At 39.4% G+C, this 26,318-nt stretch overlaps 1 protein-coding gene across 2 annotated transcripts in view; it reads right to left on the minus strand.

Moving 5' to 3' along the window:
• The window catches only part of dync2h1 (dynein cytoplasmic 2 heavy chain 1), a 571,463-nt gene that overhangs the window by 337,639 nt on the left and 207,506 nt on the right, over positions 1-26,318 (minus strand). For both annotated transcript variants that reach the window (XM_072577509.1, XM_072577508.1), the window contains exons 53-56: positions 23,711-23,853; positions 18,596-18,668; positions 14,173-14,327; positions 3,034-3,171 (exon numbers count right to left, since the gene is read on the minus strand). In XM_072577509.1, coding sequence (XP_072433610.1) covers positions 3,034-3,171; positions 14,173-14,327; positions 18,596-18,668; positions 23,711-23,853 — 509 coding nt within the window. The remainder of the gene's footprint in view (positions 1-3,033; positions 3,172-14,172; positions 14,328-18,595; positions 18,669-23,710; positions 23,854-26,318) is intronic.

The raw sequence follows: 26,318 nt of genomic DNA on the forward strand, positions 1-26,318 counted from the left end.
CTCAGACTGCCTGCTATTTGTCCCAGCGCGTGTCACTTCACATTTATTCGAATTAGATTGGATCTGTCATATGCCTACTCTTTTTCCTGCCTCCATGCTTAAAATAAAGGAAGTCTTGAAACAGCTTTACCGCATATTTAACAGGAACCCTCCTGAGACTGATTTATTTTCCTATATATGACTGAATATTTAAAAAATGAAGAAATATTTAAGGACTAGGTAGAAGAAATTTAATCTCCATGGTTGCACAAAATATGCAACAGCAAATTGGCAACCATTTTTACATCCAAAGCAATGACTACTGCCCAATGGCTCAGAAGTCCACAATTATCAAGTACTTTGAGAGGTTAGTCATGGCTCACATCCACTCCAGCCTACCAAATTGCCTTAATCATTTGCAGTTCGCCTACCAGTGTGATTGATCCAATGCAGATGCCATTGGTCTGGCTCTACACTTACCCCTGGAACATCTGAATAACAAGCATACTTTCGTCAGGCTCCTACCCATTGATTACAGTTCCACACATAAACGCGGCTAGATCTTGGCTCCCTACTCTGTAACTGAATCCTTTATTTTCTGACCCAGAGGCTGCAATCAGAAAGAATAGATGACAACACCTCCTCTGTCATAATCCTCAACACCAGTGTCCTGCGAGGCTGTGTACGCAAACCCTTATTGTATTACTTTTCCACTCACAGCTGTGTGGCCCAATTCTGCCCCAACTCCATTTACAAGTTTGCTGATAGCACTGCAGTTGTAGGTCAGATCTCAAACAACAACAGAATACAGGAAAAGAGATTGAGTGCTTAGCGGTATAGTGTGAAGACAACAATATCTCCATCAATGTGAGCAAAACAAAGGAATGGTCATTGTCTTTAGAAAGCGAAGAAGGAGAGGCATACCCCAATCTTCCTCAATGGTGCTGAGGTGGAGATGGTTGAGAATATCAAGTTCCTGGGAATAATAATCACCAACAATCTGTCCTGGTCCACCAACATCAATGCTATGGTCAAGAAAGCACAACAATATCTCTACTTCCCCAGGAGGCTAAGGAAATTCAACAAGTCCACAAGGACTCTAACCAATTTTCATAGATCCATCACAAAAACATCCAATCTGGATAAATCACAGGCTGTTATGACAACTGTTCTTCCCATGACCACAAGAAACTACAGAGAATTATGAACACAGCCCAGTCCATCACACAAACCAGCCTTCCAGCCATTGGCTCCATCTATACTTCCCGTTGCCTCGGGAAAGCAACCAACATAATCAAAGACCCCTCCCACCCCGGTTATACTCTCTTTCTCCCTCTTCCGTTAAGCAGAAGTTATAAAAGTTTGAAAACACGTACAAACACATTAAAGAACCACTGTTATCAGACAGTTGAATGGACCTCTCAAATGTTAACTCTGATCTCTCTCTTTGCAACTTCTCTGTGGCTGTAACACTGTGTTCTGCACACCGTCTGCTACCCTGATACACTTTATTTGATACGATCTGCCAATATAGCACACAGAACACCACTTGTTACTGTATTTTGGTACATGTGACAACAATAAATCAATTTGTGTGAATACAGCTTAGAATGAGGGAGAGTCTTGAGAGTACATGAATTGTACACACAAGAAAGATAAATTAGTCCTCACATTATGTAGCCCGTTACCTAATAAGTCAGATCTGGTATGTCTATGAAGATCATCTGTAAATGGTTTTCATATGAATTGAATATGAATTTTAATTTGGGGTGGCATGGTGGCTCAGTGGTTAGCGTCACAGCACCAGGGACCTGGGTTCAATTCCTGCCTTGGTCGACTGTCTGTGTGGAGTTTGTACATTCTCCGTGTGTCTGCATGGGTTTCCTCCGGGTGCTCCGGTTTCCTCCTACAGTCCAAAGATGTGCAGGTCAGGTGAATTGGTCATGTTAAATTGCTCATAGTGTTAGGTGCATCATTCAGAGGGAAATGGGTCTGGGTGGGTCATTCTTTGGAGGGCCAGTGTGGACTTGTTGGGCTGAAGGGAATCTAATCATGAATGTATAATAAATAGTAGAAATTTGTTGTCTAAGCCTAAACACAGATCTTGATCATGCCTTTTTCTTGATTAGACTGTCTTGAACCCAAACTCAAAGCATCAAACCACATGATGACAAGATTCTTAAAAGAACAGGAAGCCTTCAGCAAGTGACTGTATGGAACACTCTTACTGCCACATTAATGTATTACTATGGTTAAGACCTGCAATCTTCTTCCTGACCTCTCCTCCCTCACCCCCTCTCCGGCCTATCACCCTCACCTTAACCTCCTTCCACCTATCGCATTCCCAACGCCCCTCCCCCAAGTCCCTCCTCCCTACCTTTTATCTTAGCCTGCTTGGCGCACCTTCCTTATTCCTGAAGAAGGGCTTATGCCCGAAAAGTCGATTCTCCTGATCCTTGGATGCTGCCTGACCTGTTACACTTTTCCAGCAACACATTTTTCAGCTCTGATCTCCAGCATCTGCAGTCCTCACTTTCTCCTAACATCTTCAGTGAGCCTCTGAATGAAGCACTGGTGGCATAGCCCGCTTTCTATTTATATGTTTGAATTTCCTAGGATTGGTACTGTCATTTCTGGTGCTGACTTCATTTCCTATGGTAATGTCATTTCCTGTTCTTTTGCTCAGGGGGTGGTAAATGGGATCCAAGCCAATGTGTTTGTTGATAGAGTTCCAGTTGGAATGCCATGCTTCTAGGAATTGCGTGTCTCATAGGAAATTATGTCACCACAGGAAATGACATCACCAACCCTAGGAAACTCAAACATATAAATAGAAAGCAGACTACACCACCAGTGCTTCATACGGAGACTCACTGAACATGTTACCTAGTATGGTGATGAAACATCTGAAAACTAACCTTCCAGCGTAGTGAGCAAACCTACATCCAGAACCTCAACCTGAGCTACAAATCTTCTCAAAACTCACTAATATCAAAAATTATTAATTTGCATGTTAGATCACCATGAATCCACAGTAAAGTTTATGCAACATACCTGCATTGACACAGTAATCTCTTGGAGGGCAGCATCAGCTTCTGCTTGCTTGGTTTTCAGCAGTATGCTCTGTTCTGCTGCCTTTCTTTTCAGTTCATCAACAAGATCTTTGGCTTCATTTAGTTTTGAAACTCCAGCCTATAACAACACAATGTCAATTAAAATTTGAGTGTACGTTTTATTTGTTGTTGCACATGCAGATGGGTCTTCCTACAAATTAGCATACTTAAATAGAACAAAGTACTTTTAAAACAATCACAAAATATTACCTCATCTTCTCAGTCAGTACAAATAGTTAACAGGATTATAGCATTTGTAAACAAATTTAACCGTAGTATTCAATGTAAAAATGCCAATATATCTATTAATTTCTTTGTCATACACCCTAAACTTCAAGAGTTCTTTAATTTCCTGCAATGAATTTGAAAAAAAAACACTCTGATTGAATGTAATGACGAACAAACAACACTACCTCATTAATGTTGGACATCTGTGTCATGCTGTGCATCACTGGGACTCTGAAGGAGTAATGTCACTGGACTAATAATCCAGAACACCAGACTAATGTTCTTGGGACATGGATTCAAATCCCACTATGGCAGATGGTGAAATCTGAATTCAATAAAATTCTGGAATAAAAGGCTGACCTGATGAAATCAACGTAACCTTTGTTGATTGCTGTAAAAGCTCATCTGATTGACTAATGTCCTTTAGGGATGAAAATCTATTATCCTTCCCTGGTCTGGCTTACGTGTGACTGCGGATCCACAATAACACAACTACCTTCTGGGCAATTAGGGATGGACAATAAATACTGGCTTAGCCAACAATGCACACATTCCATGAATGAATACAACAAGAAACGAATGATGATGTTAACACAAACAAATCTTAACGGAATCACTAAAATATTTGCTTAATAATAATCAGTTTATTATAAGGTAATAACACATTCAGTATCTCCGGTAACTATCCTCAATTAATTGGAAATTGCTCAAAAACCATTTATGCTCAGAGTTTTCTATAGGATAGGATGAGAAGGCAAATCCCAAGTTTTCCTCAGATAGAATGTGGATCAAACCCCATATTTTGGCATGACATATGAACACATGATTTAGGAGTAGAAGTAAGCCATTTGGCCCTTCGAACCTGTACCACTATTCACCAAGGTCATGGCCAATCGAATAGTCTCAACTCCACATTCCCCTATACCCTTGGCTCTCTGTTAGTCAAGAATCCATCTACATTTGCCTCAAGAATACTGAATGACCCTACCTCCACCTATCTCTAAGGAAGAGAACAGACTCGGAGAAAAGAACCCGCCTCATCCTAAGTCTATCCTACCCATGTCAGAATATGGTTATCATCATGAGCAAGTTGAGGGAATGAGCAGTCCTTTCTTTAAAATAAAGTTTTTAAGATGTGAGAAGAAAGGAAATGACTATCTTTGGAGCATGCCATGTGCATATGGATAGTGCCTCACTTTACTCCCATCACCTCATATTTTAAAAATACACTTGTCTGGATCCCCCCCTACCCGTATACCCACAACAGTGCTGCCAAATTCCAAACAAACACTATGTACAAGATTGCTGATGACACCACCATAGTAGGATGGACATCTAACAACGACGAGTCAAAATATAGAAGGAAGAGGGTTTGGTGACGTGATGCAATGACAACAACCTCTCTGTCAACATCAGCAAAACTAAAGAATTGATCTTTGACTTAAGTAAGAAAGGAAGAGAACACACCCCCATTTACATCAACAGAACTAAGGTCAAGAGGGTGAACATTGTCAAGTTCCTCAAAGTGACAATAACCATCCTGGACTTGCCATGTAGATGTGACAGTCAAGAAGGACAACAACGCCTCTTCTTCCTTAGAATTTGGCATATCTATAAAGGACCCTAACCAACTTCTACAGATGCACAACTGAAAGCATACTGTCTGGGTGCATAATGGCCTGGTGTCGCAACTGCTCTGCCTAGGATTGTAAGGAAGTACAGAGGGTGGGATGCACAGCCCAGGCCATCACAGGAGCCAACCTTCCATCCATGCACTCCCATTTACACAGCTCGCTGCTGCAGCAAATCTGCCATCATTGAAGACTCTTCGCACCCTGATAATGATCTCCTACATCTTCCGTCAGGCAGAAGTTTGAACACATGCACCAGTAGGTTCAGGAAGGGTCTCTTCTCGCCCATTATTGGACTATTGAATGGACTCTCCAGCCTCAAGTAATGCTGATCTTGCTAACATTGATCTCTCTTGCATGCTCTGTGCAATGTTACCCATATGCCTCTAATTAAATCTTTTGTCCTGTACATCCTTGCTTACTATGATCTGCCTGTACTGCTCGTAAACAAAAGCTTTTCACTAGACTTCGGTACACGTGACAATAAATAAATCATTAAATTAATGATAGAGGTTAAGCTGATTGAGCTGCAATTTACTGCCATTTCTTTATTTTCCATTATCAATCACCTAGACTTAGTCTCTAAAGAATCAAAACTCACTTTTCTTCTTCACTTCCTTTTTAAATGCCTGTAGACACTCTTACCATCTGTATTTGTTTTTATATTTCATAGTAGCTCTCCTTTGTATTCTTATTTCTGCCTTCTTGAGAGTCCTTTAATAGTTCTTTGATGTTTTATATATTCTGTCCCAGCTTCTGACTTGCCACTTTGCAGAAATAGAATTTTTTCTTTCAAATTAATACTATTTTTAAATTCCTTCATTACCTACAGATGATGTGCCTTTACTTTAGAATCATTCTCACTCACTCACTGCACAGCACCTTTTCTGAGCGTTCTGAAATGGTTCCTTTTATATCTGCTATTGCATCTCTATTGACCTAAACTTTAAACTAATCTCCCAGTTCACTTGAACCAACTCTATCTTTCTGCTCTCATAATTGATCTTAACTAAATTTAAAACACTAATCTTAGATCCCCTCTTCTCTCCATCGAACTGCATTTGAAAAGCCATCTTATTCTGAAGTACACCCCAGCTGTCTAGCAAACCGAGGTAACAGGACCCAACAAGCCAGATATTTATCTATATTATTTTTGTTTTGTATGTGCATGAATGCAGTCATTCAAACAACTTAAATTATTTCCATTAAGCATGTTACATTAATTGGTCATGAGATAGTAGAGATCAACATATTCAAGAATCATATTTCATAAAATAGAAAACAGCTAATACTGGAACCAAACTAAACAAACTGCAAATACTAGAAATTCAGGTACTAGGTTACATTAAACCAGGTGATGATCACAAATTGGTCAAGGCCTAGAGAAACTAAGAGTCTGTCTCATAATAAATATAAGCTTCAGAGACTCAATCAATTTAATTCTTTTCTTTTCAGTTAACAGGGAAGAGGAGTAGATTCACAATCTTCTCACAGAGACATGGATCATCATGGCTAGCTGAGGTGCAAAAATAGAAGTGTTGGAAAAGCTCAGGAAGTCTGGCAGTGTCTATGGAGAGAAATCAGAGTTAATGTTTAAGATCGATGGATCCTTCCTTGATCCTCAGGACCATTCGAACCAAAACTTTAACTCTGATTTCTCCACAGATGCTGCCAGACCAGCTGAGCTTTTCCAGCAATTCCTGTTTTTGTTTCCGATTTACAGCAGCCACACTTTTTTTTTGGCTTTTACTTAGCTGAGGTACACATTTTTTTTAATAAGCATTATCTATTTATTTCTTGTGTATTCATACACAATTTTCAGAACATTTTTTTAAAAAGTGTGAAATTATGTATTGGAATATCTTATGAGTATAAGAACTAGGAGCAGGAGAGGGCAATTTAGCCCCAAAAGCTTTCTCTGTTATTAAATGGCTGATCTTATTTCGGCTTCAACACCACTTACCTACCTCTTCTCCAAAACCCTTCAACCCACTACAAATTTAAAATCTGTTTCCTCCTTAAATTTACTCAATGTTCCAGAATCCACCACACTGAGGTAGTGAATTCTACAGATTCATGAGCCTTTAAGAGAAGTTATTCCTCCTCATCTCAGTTTTAGGTTAAGGGGTGGCATTAAAATAATGATCTCTCGTTTTTGATTGTCCCATGAGGAAACATCATTTCTGTCTGCTATGTCATCCTACTTCAGAATCTTATGTAACTCAATTAGATCTCCTCTCATTCTTCTAAACTCCAGAACATTGAGGTCTAAACCACTCAACCTCTCTTCATAAGACAAACCCCTTAACTCTGGAATCAATCTAGTGAATCTCCTCCAATGCAGATACATCCATCAATTTTAAAATGCTATTATCAATTAAATCATGCAAGATTTGAACCAGTAAGCAGGTTTTTCAATAACATTAAATTCAACAATTATTGATCCCAAAATGTTAAGGGCTCACTACCAGGTCATTTGTGAGGAGCCGGTTAGCCCAATCAGCTAGATGGCCACTTTTTTAATTGCAAAAATATACTTTAATCATAGAAACTTGCTCTTTTTTTAATCTACCCTCTATGCACTTCATACAATTACCAATGATTAAACTATTAGTCAACTGGACCCAAACATAATGTTTGAGTTAAAGTGATTTGTTGTAATATATTATGTTTCTACATAATGTTCATTTCCATAAATGACTAATCCCTTTCCATGAGTGCTCTGTTGTTGGACTATAACCTGGTGTTGTGTGATTTTTAATTTTGTACTTCCCAGTCCAACACCGGCATCTCCAAATCCTATCCAAAGGAAGCCTCTTGACTCCTTGCTGCCTTATCAAAAACCGTTTTTTGTAACAGTTTTTCAGTAATGACTTGTCATCACCGTGCCTCTGACAGTGGAAGGTAAAGACATGGATCCTAAGTCTACTGCAGCTGGAACAGGAATAGAACTCAAGCTGAAGGCATTATTCTGAACAACATAGTGACCAACATCAAGTGTCTGTTCTTATCAGAATGTGTCGAGTTGAGAGTCATCAGAGCCATTGAGATCATCTCTGGATTGTGATTGGACTTTACTGGATTACAGTAGATTCCAAGCAGCAAATATCTCCTGCCTGCCCTCATCTACAAGTGGAATGGGGAGAGGCAGGAAATTAGAAATTAGCGACCAATCTCGCTGTTAAATGTGGACTACAAAATCTTGTCAAAGGTCATTGCCAATTGGGTCGGGTCTGTTCTGGGATTGGTGATTCACCCCAACCAAACCTGTGCTGTACCGGGCAGGAAGATCGTTGAGAGTCTTGCACTCCTCAGGAATACGATCGCCTACAAGCAAGCCAGACGGGTGGACACTTGCACCATCAGCCTGGACCAGGAGAAAGCCTTTGACAGGATATCACAGATGTACCCTGAGAGATGTTCTTTGCAATATGGGCTTTGGGGAGGGAATCTGCAATTGGATTCGATTTTCAGACAGCAAGTCTTAGCAGGACTTATACACTTAATGGTAATGTCCTAGGGACTGTTGCTGAACAAAGAGACCTTGGAGTGCAGGTTCATAGCTCCTTGAAAGTAGAGTCGCAGGTAGTTAGGATAGTGAAGAATGTGCTTGGTATGCTTTCCTTTATGGATCAGAATACTGAGTACAGGAGTTAGGAGGTTGAAAAGGCTGGGGCTGTTTTCCCTGGAGCGTCAGAGGCATAGGAGTGACCTTATAGAGGTTTATAAAATTATGACGGGCATGGATAGGATAACTAGACAAAGTCTTTTCCCTGAGGTGGGGGAATCCAGAACTAGTGGGCATAGGTTTAGGGCGAGAGGGGAAAGATACAAAAGAGACCTAAGGGGCAACTTTTTCACGCAGAGGGTAGTATGTGTAAGGAATGAGCTGCCAGAGGAAGTGGTGGAGGCTAGTACAATTGCAACATTTAAAAGGCATTTGGATGAGTACGTGAATAGGAAGGGTTTGGAGGGATATGGGCTGGCTGCTGACAAGTGGGACTAGATTAAGTTGGGTTATCTAGTCGGCATGGACGAGTTGGACTGAAAGGTCTGTTTCCCTGCTGTACATCTCTATGACTCTATGACTGCTCTATACCAACAGCGTTAGCACAGTCTCAATCAATTAGTGGGAATCAGAAAGCTTTCCAATCAAATCTGGAGTCAGGCAGGGCCGCCCACTCTCTCCTGCTTTGTTTACATGCTGTATAGAGCCATTTGCCAAGTCCATCAGGAAGGATGTGAGTCTGAAAGGGGTGACTATTCCTGGCAGCGGGCCTCTACAGGTGAAGGCCTCCGGTACATGGATGATGTCACCATTTTCTGCTGTCAGTGCGCAGACTCATGTGCATCTGTGACCAGTTTTAACGGTCCTCGGGGGCCAAGGTAAATCAAGGCAATGCTGTTCGGAAACTGGGCTGACGATCCTCTATACCTTCCACTTTTAGGACAGACCAACTGAAGGTGCTGGGCATTTGGTTTGGAGGGGCTGCGGTATATGCCAAAACTTGGAAGGACCATGTCACCGAAGCGTGGCAGAAACTGGGCAAATGGGAGCAATGGTCTCCATCGCGGGTAAAAACCTGGCCATCCGGTGTGAGGTATTCTCGGTATTGTCATACATGGAGCAGGTCTGGCCTATTCCTCGAACTGCTCCACCTGGGCCATCTTCCACTTTACGTGGAGATCAAAGAGACACCATGTATAAAGATCTGGAGAAAGTGTGCAAAAAACACACCCAACACTATCCTCACCCTGATGCCCACCTTCGTGTGTGGCTGCATCAAGCTGTGCATGGATCCTCAGTACACAAACACCAAGTGTCACTACGTACTGATGTTCGACCAGTTTTGCAATGGATGGGCCTGGCCTCCCTGCTGCAGAACTCTCCACGTAGTTGGACCGTTCTGTCCTTCGTGGAAAAATTTGTGTAGAAAGTACCTTTGACCACAAGGAAAGGAGAGGGCAGATCCTGTCAAGCGGTTCCCTGGGCAGACTGTCAAAGTCATTTGGCAGAATGCCTCATCGCCAGAAATTTCAAACAAGCACCAAGACATGGCCTGGCTGGTGGTGAGAAGAGCTCTGCCTGTGAGATCATTTACGCATATACGGACTCTCTGTGCCACCACATGCTGCCCTCCAAGAGGCTGTGGAAGGGACAAAACTGCCACCTTCTTCTGGAATATACCTACGTAAAGGAAGTCTAGAGAGGAATGCAGTGGTGTTTGTTGCGGTCCGTCCCAAGACGACTGGGTGAATGCTTTGCAGGACACTGACATGCTGTCTATAAAAATGACCCCGAGCTTCCAGTTGTCTGCAACTTCAACACACCACCCTGTATTCACACCAACATTCCTGCTGTAGTGTTCTAGCAAGCCTTAGCACAAGCTCATAGAATTTCATCTTATTTCCCACCTGGAGACCCTACAGCCTCTTGGACTCAATACTGAGTTCAATAATTTTAGGGCCTGAACTCTCCCATGTCCTAGCTCCCTTTCCCCATACACCAGGCCTTATTATCTCAGTCTGCCATTACGCATCACCTACTATTAGCCACTAACAGTCTCCATTAACAGCTATTCACCCACCCAGGCAGATAGTAATCCATTCCTTTGTCTGTCCAACTGTTCTTTTCTCTTTGAACTCCATTCTGCCTATCGTTTACTCCTTAACCCCTTCCCCCACCTATCTTCTGCATATAAGCCAATATTTTCCTAGCTACCATCAGTTCCGAAGAAGGGTTACTTGACCCAAAACATTAACTGTGACTTCTCTGCACAAATTCTGCCAGACCTGCTGAGCTTTCCCAGCAACTTCTGTTTTTGTTTCTTTCCGTCTGGTCTGCTAATTATTTTTGCCTTGTTTACCAAACCCTTTCACATATCTCGCTCTCTAGGTTTCATCTCAATCTATCCATTCATCTCTCCCATTCCCCTTGCACCCTTTCCAATTCAACCTTCAGTGTAAATACTACTTTCTCCTAGCTGCTACTCACCACACTCAGAACGTTAACTCTGCTTACTTTCCATAGATGCTGCTAGACCTGCTGAGTTTTGCCAGCAATTCATGGTATTGTTTCAAAACTCTAACATCTGCATTTCTTTATTATAATATTAACTGTACTAGGTTTTAGTACTTTAAATATCATGTGACTCTCCTTAGCCTCATTTGAAAATAAGCGCACCATGGGGTTTAGTATGTTTCAAAATTACAGGGCAAATGCCAGAAGTCCCTGTTTAATTCACTTCCATTCCTCAGAGCTATCATGTGAAAACATGCAATCTTCAAAGTTGAAGAAGACAAGTTTGCCTTCCCAGCTCATTGAATCCTTATCAGGCAACAGAGAAACAGAGAGGGTGTTACTGGGGAAAGAAAATCATTGTAACAGCTGTACTCTGCACTGGTTTTTGTTTTCATTTGCAGTATCTTAGAAGAGAAGCAATTAGATCAGACTAAACTTAATCTTTAAGTTACCTTTGTAACAATGTATATTTAAGTTTGTAACTGTATAATCTTTAGATTTTTATCAGGACAATGGATTGACTGAATGTATTAGGATATCTGACCACTTCATCCCTTTTACACACTGTATAACAATTGTTTATATGAATACTTTGTGATTTTCTGCATCAATTTATATAGTGTTGAAGCTATGAGCTATCTTTTCCACTCTATCCTTTATTTTTTAATAAAATAAATTTAATCTGGGCATGCACAACCACAGAAACAAAAATAATCACCGAACAGATTCTAAAGACAAATGATCAAGCATTTGATCTAGTGAGGAATTTGTGTCAAGTGACAAATTGCCCTGAAGAAAGAACAAATGGTCAGCGGCAAGTGCTTCATTTAATCAGGAACTTGCATCAATTATGGGAAAACTGAGATGATAAACTTAAGAGTATCAACAATGGAGGCCTGCCAGCATAGATCTCCCTATTCTAATCAAATCAGCTTGTTTTAGTAAGGACTTGTAAAAGCAACAGTAACAAGCCATAATGAAGAGGATTGACACTTTAAGGAACACCTCACGAGATAGAGAGAAGTGACAACAGTCAATGCATATCACTCCTAAGACCCACTTAGAGATTAATGATGCACCTCTTAAACCAGTTAAAAACAAGCCCCTCCTCACCCAGGCAAGTCAGAATGTAATAATATCACTGATCATGCTGTGGTTTCGAAAGAGTTAAGAAGCAGCAATTTTCAGTAACCAAGGTGCTCAGTATGTTTGAAACCAAAGTTAATAAAGCCTGCTGCCTGAGTAGAAAGAAAAGATCCTAAAGGTGTTGGAGAGAGCAGAGATCAAGTGTCAAGCTCTAAGTTGAACCAGAAAGCAAGGGCTTTTGCCCGAAACGTCAATTTCGAAACTACTTGGATGCTGCCTGAACTGCTGTGCTCTTCCAGCACCACTAATCCAGAATCTGGTTTCCAGCATCTGCAGTCATTGTTTTTACCCTGTAGAGTTGCTGGCCTGCTTTGTTATAACTTAAGCTTTTGTTTATTCATTCGTGGAATTGCTGGCTGGCCAGCATTTAATGCCCATTTCCAGTTACCATTGAGAAAGTAGCAGTGAGCTGCCTTTTTGAACCACTGCTGTCCATGTGCTGTAGGTGAATCCACAATGTCCTCTGGGAGGGAATTCCAGGATTTTGACCCAGCAACAGATGATACATTTCCAAGTCAGGATCGTGAGGACTTGAAGGGGAACTTACAGGAGGTGGTGTCCCCATATATCTGCTGGCCTTGCCCATCTAGATGGGTTTGGAAGGTACTGTCTCAGGATCTTTGATGAATTTCTGCATCAATTTATATACTTCTCGTAGGTAGTATAAGTTGGGGCTCTAATCCTTGGAGGCTAGGAGAATGAGAGGTGACCAAATTGAAACATATAGATTCCTATGGGGCTTGACAGGATAAATGCGGCAAGGATGTTTTATCAGAAGGCATAGTCTCAGAATAAAGGGGTGCCAATTTAAGAATGATATAAGGAAGAATTTCTTGTCTCACAGAGCTGAGAGTCTTTAGAACTCCATGCTACAAAGAACTGTGGGAGCAGATTCTTAATGTATATTTGAGGCTCAGATAGATAGGTTCTTGATAGATTAGGGGAATCAAGGATTACCCTGAAAATACAGGAAAATGGAAGTGAGGAATATCAGATTAGCCATGATCCTACTGAATGGCAGAGTAGGCTTAAGGGGCCAATTAGCCTATTACTTCTGTTTCTATTTCTTATTATGGTCTTATCATCATGCTAAAATGGGATAAATTTAAACAATCTAGCAACTCAAAAACTGGGCATCCATGGAGGTACTGAGGACCATCAATAGCAGCAGATTTGCATTCAATCACGATCTGTAACTTCATGTCATCCCACACTTTCCACTTTATTATTATTATTAAGCCAGGATATCAACATTGGTTCAGAAGGGAATGCCAAGAGCATCAAGCTTTCCTAATTAGATTCAGTCTGGTGAAGCTACAAAGGAGGACTTCTTGCATACTGAATGGCAGAACAAGCATGCAACTGACGGGAAAACTACAACCAAAGGGTCAGTTCTGTTATACCTTGTCGTAAATGGTGACAGACATTTAAACAATTAACAGAAGGTGGAAGCTCCACAAATATTCCAATCGTCAATGATGAGGTTGGAGCCCAGCATATCAGTAGGAAAAGCAAGGTTGAAGTATCTGCATCCACTTTCAGCCAGAGTACTAAGTGGTTGATCTATCTCCTTGTGAGATCCTCAGTATCACAGATGCTAATTCCTGTAAATCACACACCATCCTAATTTGAAATTTTACTGTCACTCTTTTAAAGACATTGAGACAAAATCCTGAAATTTCCTAACAGCCTTGTGGGCATCCCCGCTGCAACTGCAGCTTTCAAGACGGCACTCACCACTATATTATCCATTGCAATTCAGAATGGGCAATAAATGTTGGCTTCACCAATAATGTTTGCATCGCATGAATGAATTAAAGAAATTTACTTCATAATTGACTTTAAGTAACAAAAACTGAAAATGCTGTAATGTATATTCAGGAGAACATGCAGCATCCTTAATAAGAAAAACAGCTAGATTTAGAAGCCTTTCATTTGAACATCTGAATATTCCAATCAATTATATCCCAAACAGAATTAAAAACTGGAGATTTCTGCTATTGCAGTTCATTCAAATTTTATTATTCTTATTGTTCCGATTAATGTACAGTACCTGTAAATGACTCTGCCGTTTGATTAAGTCACTTTTCTTGATATTGTAGATTGAGTTATACACATTCAAGAAAATCATGTATCGGTGTGGAGTAGCTCCATATATTTTGCAAGACTCATGAATCATCAGGAAAGATTTTGTTAGATCAGCATCACCTGCAAATGGAAGCACAGCATCAGCAAGTAGTAAAATTTGCATTTAGATGATATGCACCAGATTATAGATCTTTTAGATAGTGAAACTATGCATTGTAGCCTTCTTGAATCAAGTAATTTATATAAAACAACCATTGGCAATAAGTTTTAACAACCATGATATACAAGTGTATCCCTTTTTGATAGCACATTTGTGTGTTTTAAGAAATATATTGTTATTGAAATAGGTTTAAATCAATACTGGATTTGAATTATTGCACACCTTTATATAGAAAAAACTCATGTCACATATCATGCAATGTGAAACCAATCTGCATTCATCCATACATCACTGAAACTAATTTTCTGAGATCTGTTACGTTCAAGCTTCCACTTAAAGTTTGGTTCATATATACCGGTCGTAGAATACCCACAGAGGCAAACTCAGAGCATTAGATGACCGTAGTTTCACAAACATTCAGGTTTTTCTGCCAGAATACATTTGGTCTAAGCTACCAAGATTTTTAATGTTATTTCCTAAAATATCCAAATGCAAATTCCAAGCTGCATAGCTCAAACACTACTGCCCAGTTTGAGATCACTCCAAGCACTGTGTTACAATAGCACGATATATCAAAACAAGAGAGTCTGACGAGGTCACTCAGGAAAGTTCTTATGTAATATTGATAATGAGAAAAAAACACCAATAACTCTGAATCTAGTTAGAATTTGACAAGATTTCTGAAACAGATCACTTCATCAATGACTGCAAAACTATTTTATATATATCAAGTGAGACTTGACATTACTCAGCAATCCTCTTAATTATAATAACAATATACCATAACCTCCATTTTATTACATTACTGGTTACATGAACATCCAATAAACTAATTAAATCCATTGAACTGTTACATTGCCAGGATATTTCCTGCCTCTGTGCATAAGCTGGCAGTACACAACAGATAAATATTATACACATGCAGGGTATTACAAATTCTCAATGGAAAATTAATTTTAGTCTTGCAATTCTGAATATATTTAAATTGTTACGATGACCATTGGGACCAATAACTTTCAAAAAGATATCTGGATTACAATAACTGACTGTAAAGATCACAGCACACGATTAAGTATTTTACTGTAGTGAAAACAATATCGACCAAAAATTATTTTTGCAGGTAAAATATATTCAAAAGTTTCTCCATTTAACTTTTAAAATAACTGAAAATCTCCATGCTACAGTTACACTTCACTGTCCCCTAACTAGACACTTTATTCCCCACATACTTCTACTCTCTGCTTCAAATGGCTCACTTACTTTTTCTTTTCCCAGCTGTGTAACTTCTAATTTGAAAACCTACTTTACACTGGAGATTCTATTTCTCTCGCCCAAGTAAAGAGAACCTTGTAGCCTCTTTAAAATCCTCACAAACTCAATCTCATCAGAAAGCAAACAAGGTAAGCATTTTCTCTGCTCCAGGTGAAGGACTAGCTGCATCTTTCTGCCTCTGTTTCCTGATGCTGTGCTTCCATTTATATTGTAGACTCTCCAACTCCATTCTATCTTGGAATTAAACAGACAGTTGAAGCATAACCATTTATAAAACCTAACATTTCTAACATATTATTAGACTTGGAGACCAAATCCTGCACCACTGTCCACGGGTGTGAACATCTAGCACCTTCTCATCAAATCACAACTTAGGATCCTCTTGTACTCAGAGAAATCAAGGCAACGGGCCTTATTGTCCAGCAGACTGTCGAACAGGTCAATGAGTCCATTCATTACTTTATTTTAACTTAAATCACAAAATCATTGATGTGTTATGGTACAGGAGGCGATAATTTAGGCTATTCTGTCTACATTTAAGAAGTCCTAAAATGTAACAATTTGAAACTTTCACATTAGTAACAAAATTGTACTAGTTGTAATTTTGCAATTTTGAAAACTCTGTGAAAATGATCAGTTCTTCTAAGAAGTGTCAGTTCTAATAACCTACAATGATTCAGGTCACATACCAAGTTTCCAGCATAAACCTGAACTTGATTTGAATATAGTTGTGTACTATTATTACACAGTATTAGTTTTGCTTTGAGAAAAAAACATTAATGTTAACTATTGACTCTGAGAAATGACAATAGAACATGAACAGAAGAACTAGGAGCAGGAGTAAGCCATTGTTCAAAAAAAAAACTTAGCCTCAAAAACACTTACTGAAATAATGTCAACGACTATACTGGGCAGGGAGTTCCATAGATTCACAATCCTCTGGGTGAAGAGGTTCCTTCTCAATTCAGTCCTAAATCTGCTCCCCCTAATTTTGAGGCTATGTCCTCTTGTCCTAGTATCATCGGCCAGTGGAAACGTCCTCTCTACATCTGTCTTATCTATTCTCTTCATAATTTTATACATTTCTATAAGATACCCCTCATTCTCCTGAATTCCAATGCACATAATCCCAATCAGTGTCTCCTCATAAGCCAACCCCGTCAACTCCGAAATCAACTAGTGAACCTCCTCTGCACCCCCTCCAGTGCCAGTGCATCCTTTCTCAAGTAAAGAGACCAAAACTACATGCAGTGCTTAAGGTATCGCCTCACCAGCACCCTATACAGCTGCAATATAATCTTCCTGCTTTTAAACTCAATCTCGTTAGCAAGGAAGGACAACATTTCATTTGCCTTCCTAATTACCTGTTGTACCTGCAGACCAACTTTCTGAGATTCGTGCACAAGGACACCCAGTATGCTGTAACTTCTTACCATTCAAATAAAAGTCCTTTTTATTGTCAATCCTACCAAAATGTATGACCTCACATTTATTAACATTGTATTCCACCTGTCAGATATCTGCCCACCCAATTAAAGTTAATGATGGTGACATGTATTTCTTACTGAATAATGAAGCAACAAAGATTAGGTCCGATGGGCCAAAAAAGTGGCAAAGTAAATTATATTCACAGTGGTGGAAGATAATGGATTTGGGGAGGGCAAGCAAAGAAAAAGAATAGACAGTAAATGCTAGGATTCCAAAGTAAAGGAGGATCTAGGAGCATATATCCAAAAGCCTCAAGAGCCAGCATAACAGAGGTGAGATGGTTAAAGCGGTTTACAGCTCTGTTTCCTTGATTAGCCAAGCTACAGAATATGAACAGGGAGATTAGGCTTGATCTGTATGAAACACTGGTTCGGCCACAGCTAGACAACTGTGAACTGTGTGTGGCGACATATTACAAGAAGGATATGATCACACCAAAGGATTACAGAGAAGATATACGAGGATGTTGCCATAAAGGTAGACTTTAAATTATGAGGAAAAATTGCTATTCGAAAAGAGGAGTCTTAAGTAATATTTATTTTCTCTCCTATTAATGTAGGAGAGAAAATGTCTATATGAACTGTCCACTACAATTGTCCTAAGTATAAGAAAAGCTTCAATAAAATGTGCAGTTTTTCAGCTGTACTCAAGTATCATACCATCAATTGCTTATAACTACTGATTATTGAACAATGAATTAGTAAAGATGTTTTGAAACCAAAATGTATCAATAGCTACATTTATGCATTTATCTTCTGTGTTTGGCCATATCAATCAATTTAATTAAATAACATCATTTATTGTTCCATAATTTTGAAGACTGGCAAATAGAACAAAGTATCAATGTCATAAAATATTTCAGGAGTGACAGTTGCACTGAGAAATCATGCTAAAATGTTAAGATTTTAATTCAAATATGATGCTACTCCTTCTTTTGTTATAGAATAACACACAGTCTTTTCAGCTCTAACATACTGAAACAGTACAAAACGAAATGATTTTGATAAAGCAATACTGCAGAAGCATTCAACCACATCGGTGCAAAAGCTGTGATTTTCCATAAATCTGTTCAGTTAAAACAAAAGTGCTGTAAAAAGTTAGGAGCACATGTCTTGATGCAAAAATGCAAGTTTTGAAGGTGAAAGAATCCAATATATACATCACAATGCAACTTGATTGGTGATGAAGGTGTAAAAAAGTTGAACTAATTCTATTATTGTTCATCGTTCAATAATTAAGTTATTTAACTGAAGTAAATGGGTAAAGAATTTTATTTACTAAATTTTCAATTCCAGCATCAATCCTAACATTGAAACATGGAATGGATAAATTGATGTTTCAATTCCAGTTCCAGTTTAAGTGCACATAAAATGAAGCATATGAATTATTATTCGGACATAGAGGAACTGCTATGAACATAAACTTAACTTCCAACCCACATCATACATTAGGTTAATAATGAACAGACCAGAAATTGAACTCCGACGTCCTTTTTCTTTCTTCTCAGATACGCAGTTCAGTGAAAGTAACATTTCTGGAATCTAGGAAAAAATAAGATTTTTGCAATATAATAATCTTGTAACTGTTTTCACGTAACACATCTTTTTGAAGATATGCATATGCAAGTAAAAGATGAACAAAGACTATATAGAGTAGATAAAGAACCGGTAACACAGTTATGATGGAATAACCAATTGAATCATCTTATTCACAAAACAGTGTCAGCAGGGATAGTTACTGGAATCTATAACCTTTAAATTTAAAGGACAAGTGTACCATCAGATCTAATGAAGGCTTTGTAAATTCTTTGCAGACAAAATAACCAATTACACTGATGAAACAGATTGCTGACATTAATGTATTATTTATATGAAATGATTTCTGGCAGATAATTTGGAATTTGAGTGATGGTGTAAAATACAATATCTGCACAGTCACCTGCTATTCACTTCTCCCAATGTCCAGTTCCACAACTTAATTCCACTTCCATCTCTACCACTGGTGAAATAGCCTTCAGCTGCCTAGATCTGACTTTTTCTAAAACATCAGAGGATTTTCTTTTAAAATTAAGACTGTGTCAAAAGTTAAAGCTTGCATTGCAAACTTTACAAAGAAATCAAAGCACAATGTTGCAGTGCAACTTAAGTCTTGCAGTTTCCTGATTGTAAATGAGTGGAAATCTGTAATTGAGTGGAAACTACCAACAGTGATTCATTTGTACTGTGGGCAAAGTCAATTTTCTGGATGAAATCTGTCTTCCGCTTGTTGTTTTCAAAACAAATGCAAATTATTGCAGAAAATTGAATCGTGCTTTACACAAACTGTGTTTAAAATTCCACCATACTCATATCAGTGGGCAATTACTCACTCTGGCCTAATTAAAGTTTTTAAGATGGAACAATAAATGCTAAATTAAGGATCGCATCCTGCTACATGCTCAACATGCAATCTGGCAGGTTTACCCTTCAGGGTTCTGGGGATATCTCTTGTCAGGCCTCCAGTGCCAATTGAAGGACCTTCTTGATACTTTTCCCTTCACAGATTCGCATCACTACCCAAAATCCCTAATAGATTCGCCAAACCTCTTCACTGGAATCAGACAAGATCCCAAACATACTTACAAGTACAGATTCATGGCAGAGTGTCACCTCTTTGGCATACCTGCAATCCCAGCCATGCCTATTGCTCCAGCTGCCATTACTGGTATGCAGAGACGATGTCTTCCAATTGTCCAGCAGCTCTAATAGGCAAGACTTCCTCCTGGAGACGATGGAAGTCCAACTGCATACTAATTAAAGGGCCTGAGAAATGAAAGTAGGGCATGCCAGCTAAATGGAGATGGGTTCACCCCTGTCGTTTACACTTGGATGTAGATAGCCTGCACTCAACGTATAATCCAACCCCATCATAATCAGGATCCAAATGCCGAAATACTAGTTTACAAATGCCAGATTTCCAATATAATCAGAATATGATTCTTCCTAATCAGCCATTATAATCAGTGACTCTGGACATTAAACAGAAGGTTTTGTGACACAGTGGTACTATCGTCTGAGCCAGGAGGCCTGGGTTCAAATCCCATCTGCTCCAAAGCTGTATAACAACATCTCTGAACAATGTGATTAGAAACTATCTCCAGTTATATTTAACCCATGCCTTAACAATGTTTGTTCTGCACTGTGAAACTATTGCAGCACTTTGCTTTTCTTATCCTACAGGGGCAATTGCTTTTTCTGTACTAACAGCCATGTGGGGTCTCTCAACATCTTTTCATATTTTTACCTTCTGGATTTTTGATTGTATACTGAAATGAGAAAAAGAAAGATTGGAGAAAGGATTGCTGCACTTGTTGAAAGCAATTTACAAGCACTTATAGTGAATGCTATTTACATTGTTGTTTGTTCAACAAGAAAGCCAATTTACTTTCCTTCACCAATTGCTGGAAATTATTGCTTTTACGCAATAAGTCTGAAAATTTATAAGTTGTGAACCAATTGCTTTAACTCCTGTAATCAAGTGAAAGTACCTGGAGGAGGAAGATCGAGAAGCAACAAGTACTTGCAAGCCAAAAGGAGCATCTCAGTGAACTCTGTGGACAGGGACCATTGAGCAGCCTTCCCTGTGTTTCCCTCTAACCATAAAACCCATGATTTCTTTTCTATCTGTGTCTGTCTGTCTGTATATGTGCGCATTCAGGAGTCTTGTAGTGCGTTAACTAATTAGACTGTAGACTGTTAACTAATTATATGTCCGAAATTGGAAAAATTCATCAGCTTTGCTGCCAGTTTTCACCTTCACGTGGTCTAGCTCTGATTCTTCACTTCCTTTCTTTGAAGTCACTGTTTCCATTTCTGAAGATCAGCTGACCATCAATACCTATTACAAGTCCATCAACTCCGACAGTTACCTTGACTACACTTCCTCTCACGCAGGTTTCACTACATTCTCCTAGCTTCACTGCCTGTTGCATCTGTTCTGATGACTTCATTTTCCATCATGCTGCCGGTGATTGACCTCCGTTTTGCTCAAAGGAGAAATTCTCCCGATTGCTGTTGGCAGGCCTTCAGCCATGACGGACCCATCTCCTCACTCTGCCCTCACTCCATCTCAGATCAATGGTAGGCTTTCACTTGTCTATACTTTCCACCCCATTAGTCTCCACCTTGAAAGGACCATCCATCACCATTTCCACCACCTCCAGCAGATGTCTCTGTCAAGCACATCTTCCCCTCCCCTCCATTGCAGCAGTTCATTGGGTCTATTCTTTTCACGACACCCTAGTCCATTCCTCCATCAATCCTAACACTTCCTCACTCTCCCATGCAATCACAGGAGGTGTAATCCTTACTCATTCACCTCATGCCTCCTCACTATCTCAGGGTTTGAACACACCTTTCAGGTGAAAGCAGTATCTCACTTGTACTTATTTCAATCTAGGAGAAAGTGAGGACTGCAGATGCTGGAGATCAGAGCTGAAAAATGTGAAGAAGGGCTTATGCCCGAAACACCGATTCTCTTGCTCCTTTGATGCTGCCTGACCTGCTGCACTTTTCCAGCAACACATTTTTCAGCTCTTATTTCAATCTAGTCTACTGAATTCACTGCTTACAATGCAGTTTCCTTTACATCAATGAGACCAAACTTAAAGCAAGTGACCAATTTGCAGATCACCTCTGTCTGTCTCCCAGCAGCTTGCTATTTCAATAGACCACCTCACTATCATGCTCACATTTCTTTCCCTGACCTGCTGAAATGTTCCAATGAAGCAGAAAGCAAACTCAAGGTACAACACCCATTTTCCACTTGTGATGGGGGGCGGGTGCTGGTGTTGGACTGGGATGGATAAAGTTAAAAATCACACAACAACAGGTTAGAGTCCAAGAGGTTTATTTGAAAGTACAAGTTTTGGAGTGCTGCTCTTTCATCAGATAGCTAGTGGGGCAGAATCACAGGACACAGAATTTATAGTAAAAGATCAAAGTGTCATACAACTGATGCGATGTACTGAACAAACCTAGATTGTTACGTAAAAACAAGGACTGCAGATGCTGGAAACCAGAGTCTAGATTAGACTGGTGCTGGAAAAGCACAGCAGGTCAGGTAGCATCTGAGGAGCAGGAAAATCGATGTTTCGGGCAAAAGCCCTTCATCAGGAATAGAGGCAGGCATTTTGTCTCTATTCCTGATGAAAGGCTCTTGCCCGAAACGTCGATTTTCCTGCTCCTCGGATGCTGCCTGGCTTGCTGTGCTTTTCCAGCACCACTCTAATCTAAACCTAGATTATGTTAAGTTTTAATCACTTAGAATGGATGCAGGTTTCAATTGATTAATATGTAAATCCCAAAATTTCTTTCAAGTCACAGCCCCGAGATAACTTGAGGTTTTATCAGCATCTTAAAAAAGGTGACATCTCAGCTCAGACAAAGCATTAAAGATATGAGGTTAGAGTCTATCTGTACCCCAGAAAGACTCTAACTTACCTCTACTGACACCTTAAGTTATCTCAGATCTGTGACTTGAAAGAAACTCTGGGATTAAATAGTAATCAATTGAAACATGCATCCCCATTCTAAGTGATTAAAGACTCAACAACAATCTAGGTTTGTTCAATACATCACATCAGTTGTATGACACTTTGAATTTTTACTATAAATTCTGTAGCCTATGATCCTGTCCCATTGGCTAACTGACAAAGGAGCGTCACTCCAAAAGCCCGTACTTTCAAATAAACCTGTTGGACTAAAACTTGGTGTTGTGTGGTTTTTAAGATTTTCCACTTTAGCACTTTACCGCCTCAAAGTGATCATCACTGAATTCCATAACTTCATAAACTGACTGCAATATATCTATTCTCCATTTTTCTTAACACCCTCTCCCCACCTCCCCACTTCTACCACTCCTGCTTACCCACGTTCCACCCCTTCCCACACACACATAGACAAGTCTTGTCTGCATGGTTTACTTTGCTCTCATTAAAGAGGACCCATTCCTTCCATTCACACTTTACACCCATTGTTCATTGTTTTTCTCTTTCACCACCATTAACAACCCTTTAGATTTTTCCACTACACCATCTGCCCTCTTGCTCCTCCTTTGCCTCTGTCAAAAGTAAACATTAAAAACCATATTCCAACATCTTTCAGAAGTTACACCAGGCTCAAATACTAATGGTTTATCCACGTACGCTGCCGGACCTGCTGAGTTACTCCAGCATTCTATCGATTTTTTTTTCTTCATTGCAAAGTTCCAGGATTTTTTTAACCAGAAATAGCCAAGGAGGTAAGTCCCAAATTGACCTCATTGAGCCCAATGCTGTTAGCACTAATATAATGCACAAAGTAACTGTCTAGCCAGCTGAGCTAACCAGACCCAAAGGTATCAAACAGAAATGATTTGATTCTTTTTTCCACATGGATTTACATATTCAGCAAATGAATTTGAAAACTGTTCCTAATTATATTTTCCTCTGAGGGTAGAACCCATCTAAAAGGTTCAATCATGCCTTCAAAAGGAATCTTGGGAGACTAACCAGAGCTGGATATTTATAGGAACAGTGGGAATAGTGTTGAGGTTTTCAACTTACTTTCTTCATGCTGCTATTAGACCAGCCTTCCATCCATTGCACAGAACATTTCTTGTAAAAAGCTGGGTTACTTTCACAATTAATTGTAAAATTGGAGTTGGTGCAGTCCATAATAAGAACAACGTGCAAATTCTGCTGTATTCCTATATTTTTAAAAAAATGTACTTTAGTTTATTTTCAAATAACATTAATAACAGCAGGAATATTAGATAGAATGATAACTATTATCTCCTAATACTGCATACTTAAAGACAAAACTATTAATAGTTTTTGGATGACACAGATTGGATGAGTAGGGGATTTTATTCAGTTCCCATTTTACTATCATGAGGTAGAAATTCGAATCAACCAATCATACCTATAGTACTCTAAACGATATTTACTTCTTCTGACTGCAATAAAACTGAATGCAAGAAGTGGATATTCAGTACAAGTGGATAATTTGATACAATGCACTTTGCACCAGCTGTGACAAAATGTGTACCCCAAAATGGAGTATGATACTTTGATTTTTATCAACTAAGTGATCACTTATTAAGTTTCAATGCAGTATCAAGACCAAGAATAGTATTCATGTAAAGGAGGGTTACGGAAAGTTGTCATGGCATCAAAATGCTCCAGTGCAAGTCTGTCCTTAAAATTATACAATAAGCCCTTACTTTCACATTTCTATTATAAATTTGTGTAGCCACATCTTGAATGGATATTGGAAGGCTATTACAGTCCCTGACCAGAGCACAACATTTGCATTGCAATCTAGCGAGAAATTATTTACTTTTAAAGTAGGCAAAGAGCGAGATCCAAGGTACTTAGTAAGAAAATAAAGTGAAAAGCTTTCAAAGTTCTGAACAAACAATAATACCAGTTAGGATACTCAGAATTAGGATATGGCAAAAATGGGTCAGAGATTATGATCAAATATCTTGAGAACATTAAATGACAAATACAATCAAGACAGATCCTTCAGACACTAATGACATGGTGGGTCATCAAATCCCACTAAGTTTCAAAACAATTACAATTCTTCATTTTTGTTAATCAGGCCTTATATTTCAAGAATGATAGTGGTCATAGATTGCTGGTTTGCTCAGTAAGGTAAAGATAAAGTCACCATAGTCCAACCAGACCATAGGACTACTCTCTCATTAGACAGAAACGATTGGTGATGGTTTAACATGAGGGTCAGCATTCCTCCAGCGAGGGGAGATGTTGAGATGGAGAGTGGGTCATGATAACCTCAGCCACTGCAGGAATTGAACTCACGCAGTTAAGACATTAAAGTGCATTGCAAACCATGCATCCAACCAACTAAGTGACCCCCATGTATTAAAAAAATAAGTGCAGGACTTAATCACAATGTAAACATGTTGCACTGTATTAACACCTTCCCTTAAAGTGCTGATGTTAAATTCCTGATACAGAGGAGCGCCCAACAAACAGTGCTATATATAGACATTTTTAGCATATGCAATAGACATGTTTTATTATTAAAACACATCTGCAGCCTTGTGTTGATGTTCAGTAAAAGTACATCATATTAAGCTAAGAAATAATATGATCTATCAAGCCAGGTTTCATTCTGGAATCTGACTTAGTGCCATAGAGTCACAAAGATGTACAGCATGGAAACAGACCCTTCATCCATGCCAACCAGATATCACAATCTAATCTAGTCCCATTTGCCAGCACTTGGCCCATATTCCTCTAAATCCTTCCTATTCATATATCCATCTAAATTCCTTTTAAACGTTGCAATTATACCAGCCTCCATCACTTCCTTTGGCAGCTCATTCCATACACGCACCACCCTCTGCATGAAAATGTTGCCCCTTAGGTCCCTTTTAAATCTTTCCATTCTCACCCTAAACCTATGCCCTCTAGTTCTGGACTCCCCCATCCCAGGGAAAGACCTTGTCTATTTACCCTATCCATGCCCCTCATGATTTTGTAAACCTCTACTGTATAAGGTCACCTCTCAGTGTCCAACGCTCCAGGCAAAGCTGTCCCAACCTATTCAGCCTCTTCCTATATCTCTAACCCTCCAACCCTGGCAATATCCTTGTAAATCTTTTCTGAACCCTTTCAAGTTTCACAACATCCTTCTGATATTCCAAAAGTGGCCTAACCAATGTCCTGTACAGCAACAACATGACCTCCCAATCCAATACTCAATGCACTGACCAATAAAGAAAGCATACCAAACACCTTCTTCACTACCTAACTACCTGTGACTCCACTTTCAAGGAACTATGAATCTGCACTCCAAAGTCTCTTTGTTCAGCAACACTCCCCAGAACCTTACCATTAGGTATATTAGTCCTGCACTGATTTGCTTTCCCAAAATGCAGCACCTCACATTTATCTAAATTAAACTCCATCTGTCACTCCACAGCCCATTGGCCCATCTGATCAAGATCCTGTTGTAATCTGAGTAACCTTCTTTGCTGCCCACTACACCTCCAGTTTTGGTGTCATCTGCAAACTTACTTACTATACCTCCTATGTTCACATCCAAATCATTTATATAACCAATGAAAAGTAGTGGACCCAGCACCAATCCTTGGGGCACACCACACTGGTCACAGGCCTCCAGTCTGAAAAGCAACCT

The sequence above is a fragment of the Chiloscyllium punctatum genome, chromosome 9, assembly GCF_047496795.1.
Source record: "Chiloscyllium punctatum isolate Juve2018m chromosome 9, sChiPun1.3, whole genome shotgun sequence".
NCBI lineage: Eukaryota > Metazoa > Chordata > Chondrichthyes > Orectolobiformes > Hemiscylliidae > Chiloscyllium > Chiloscyllium punctatum.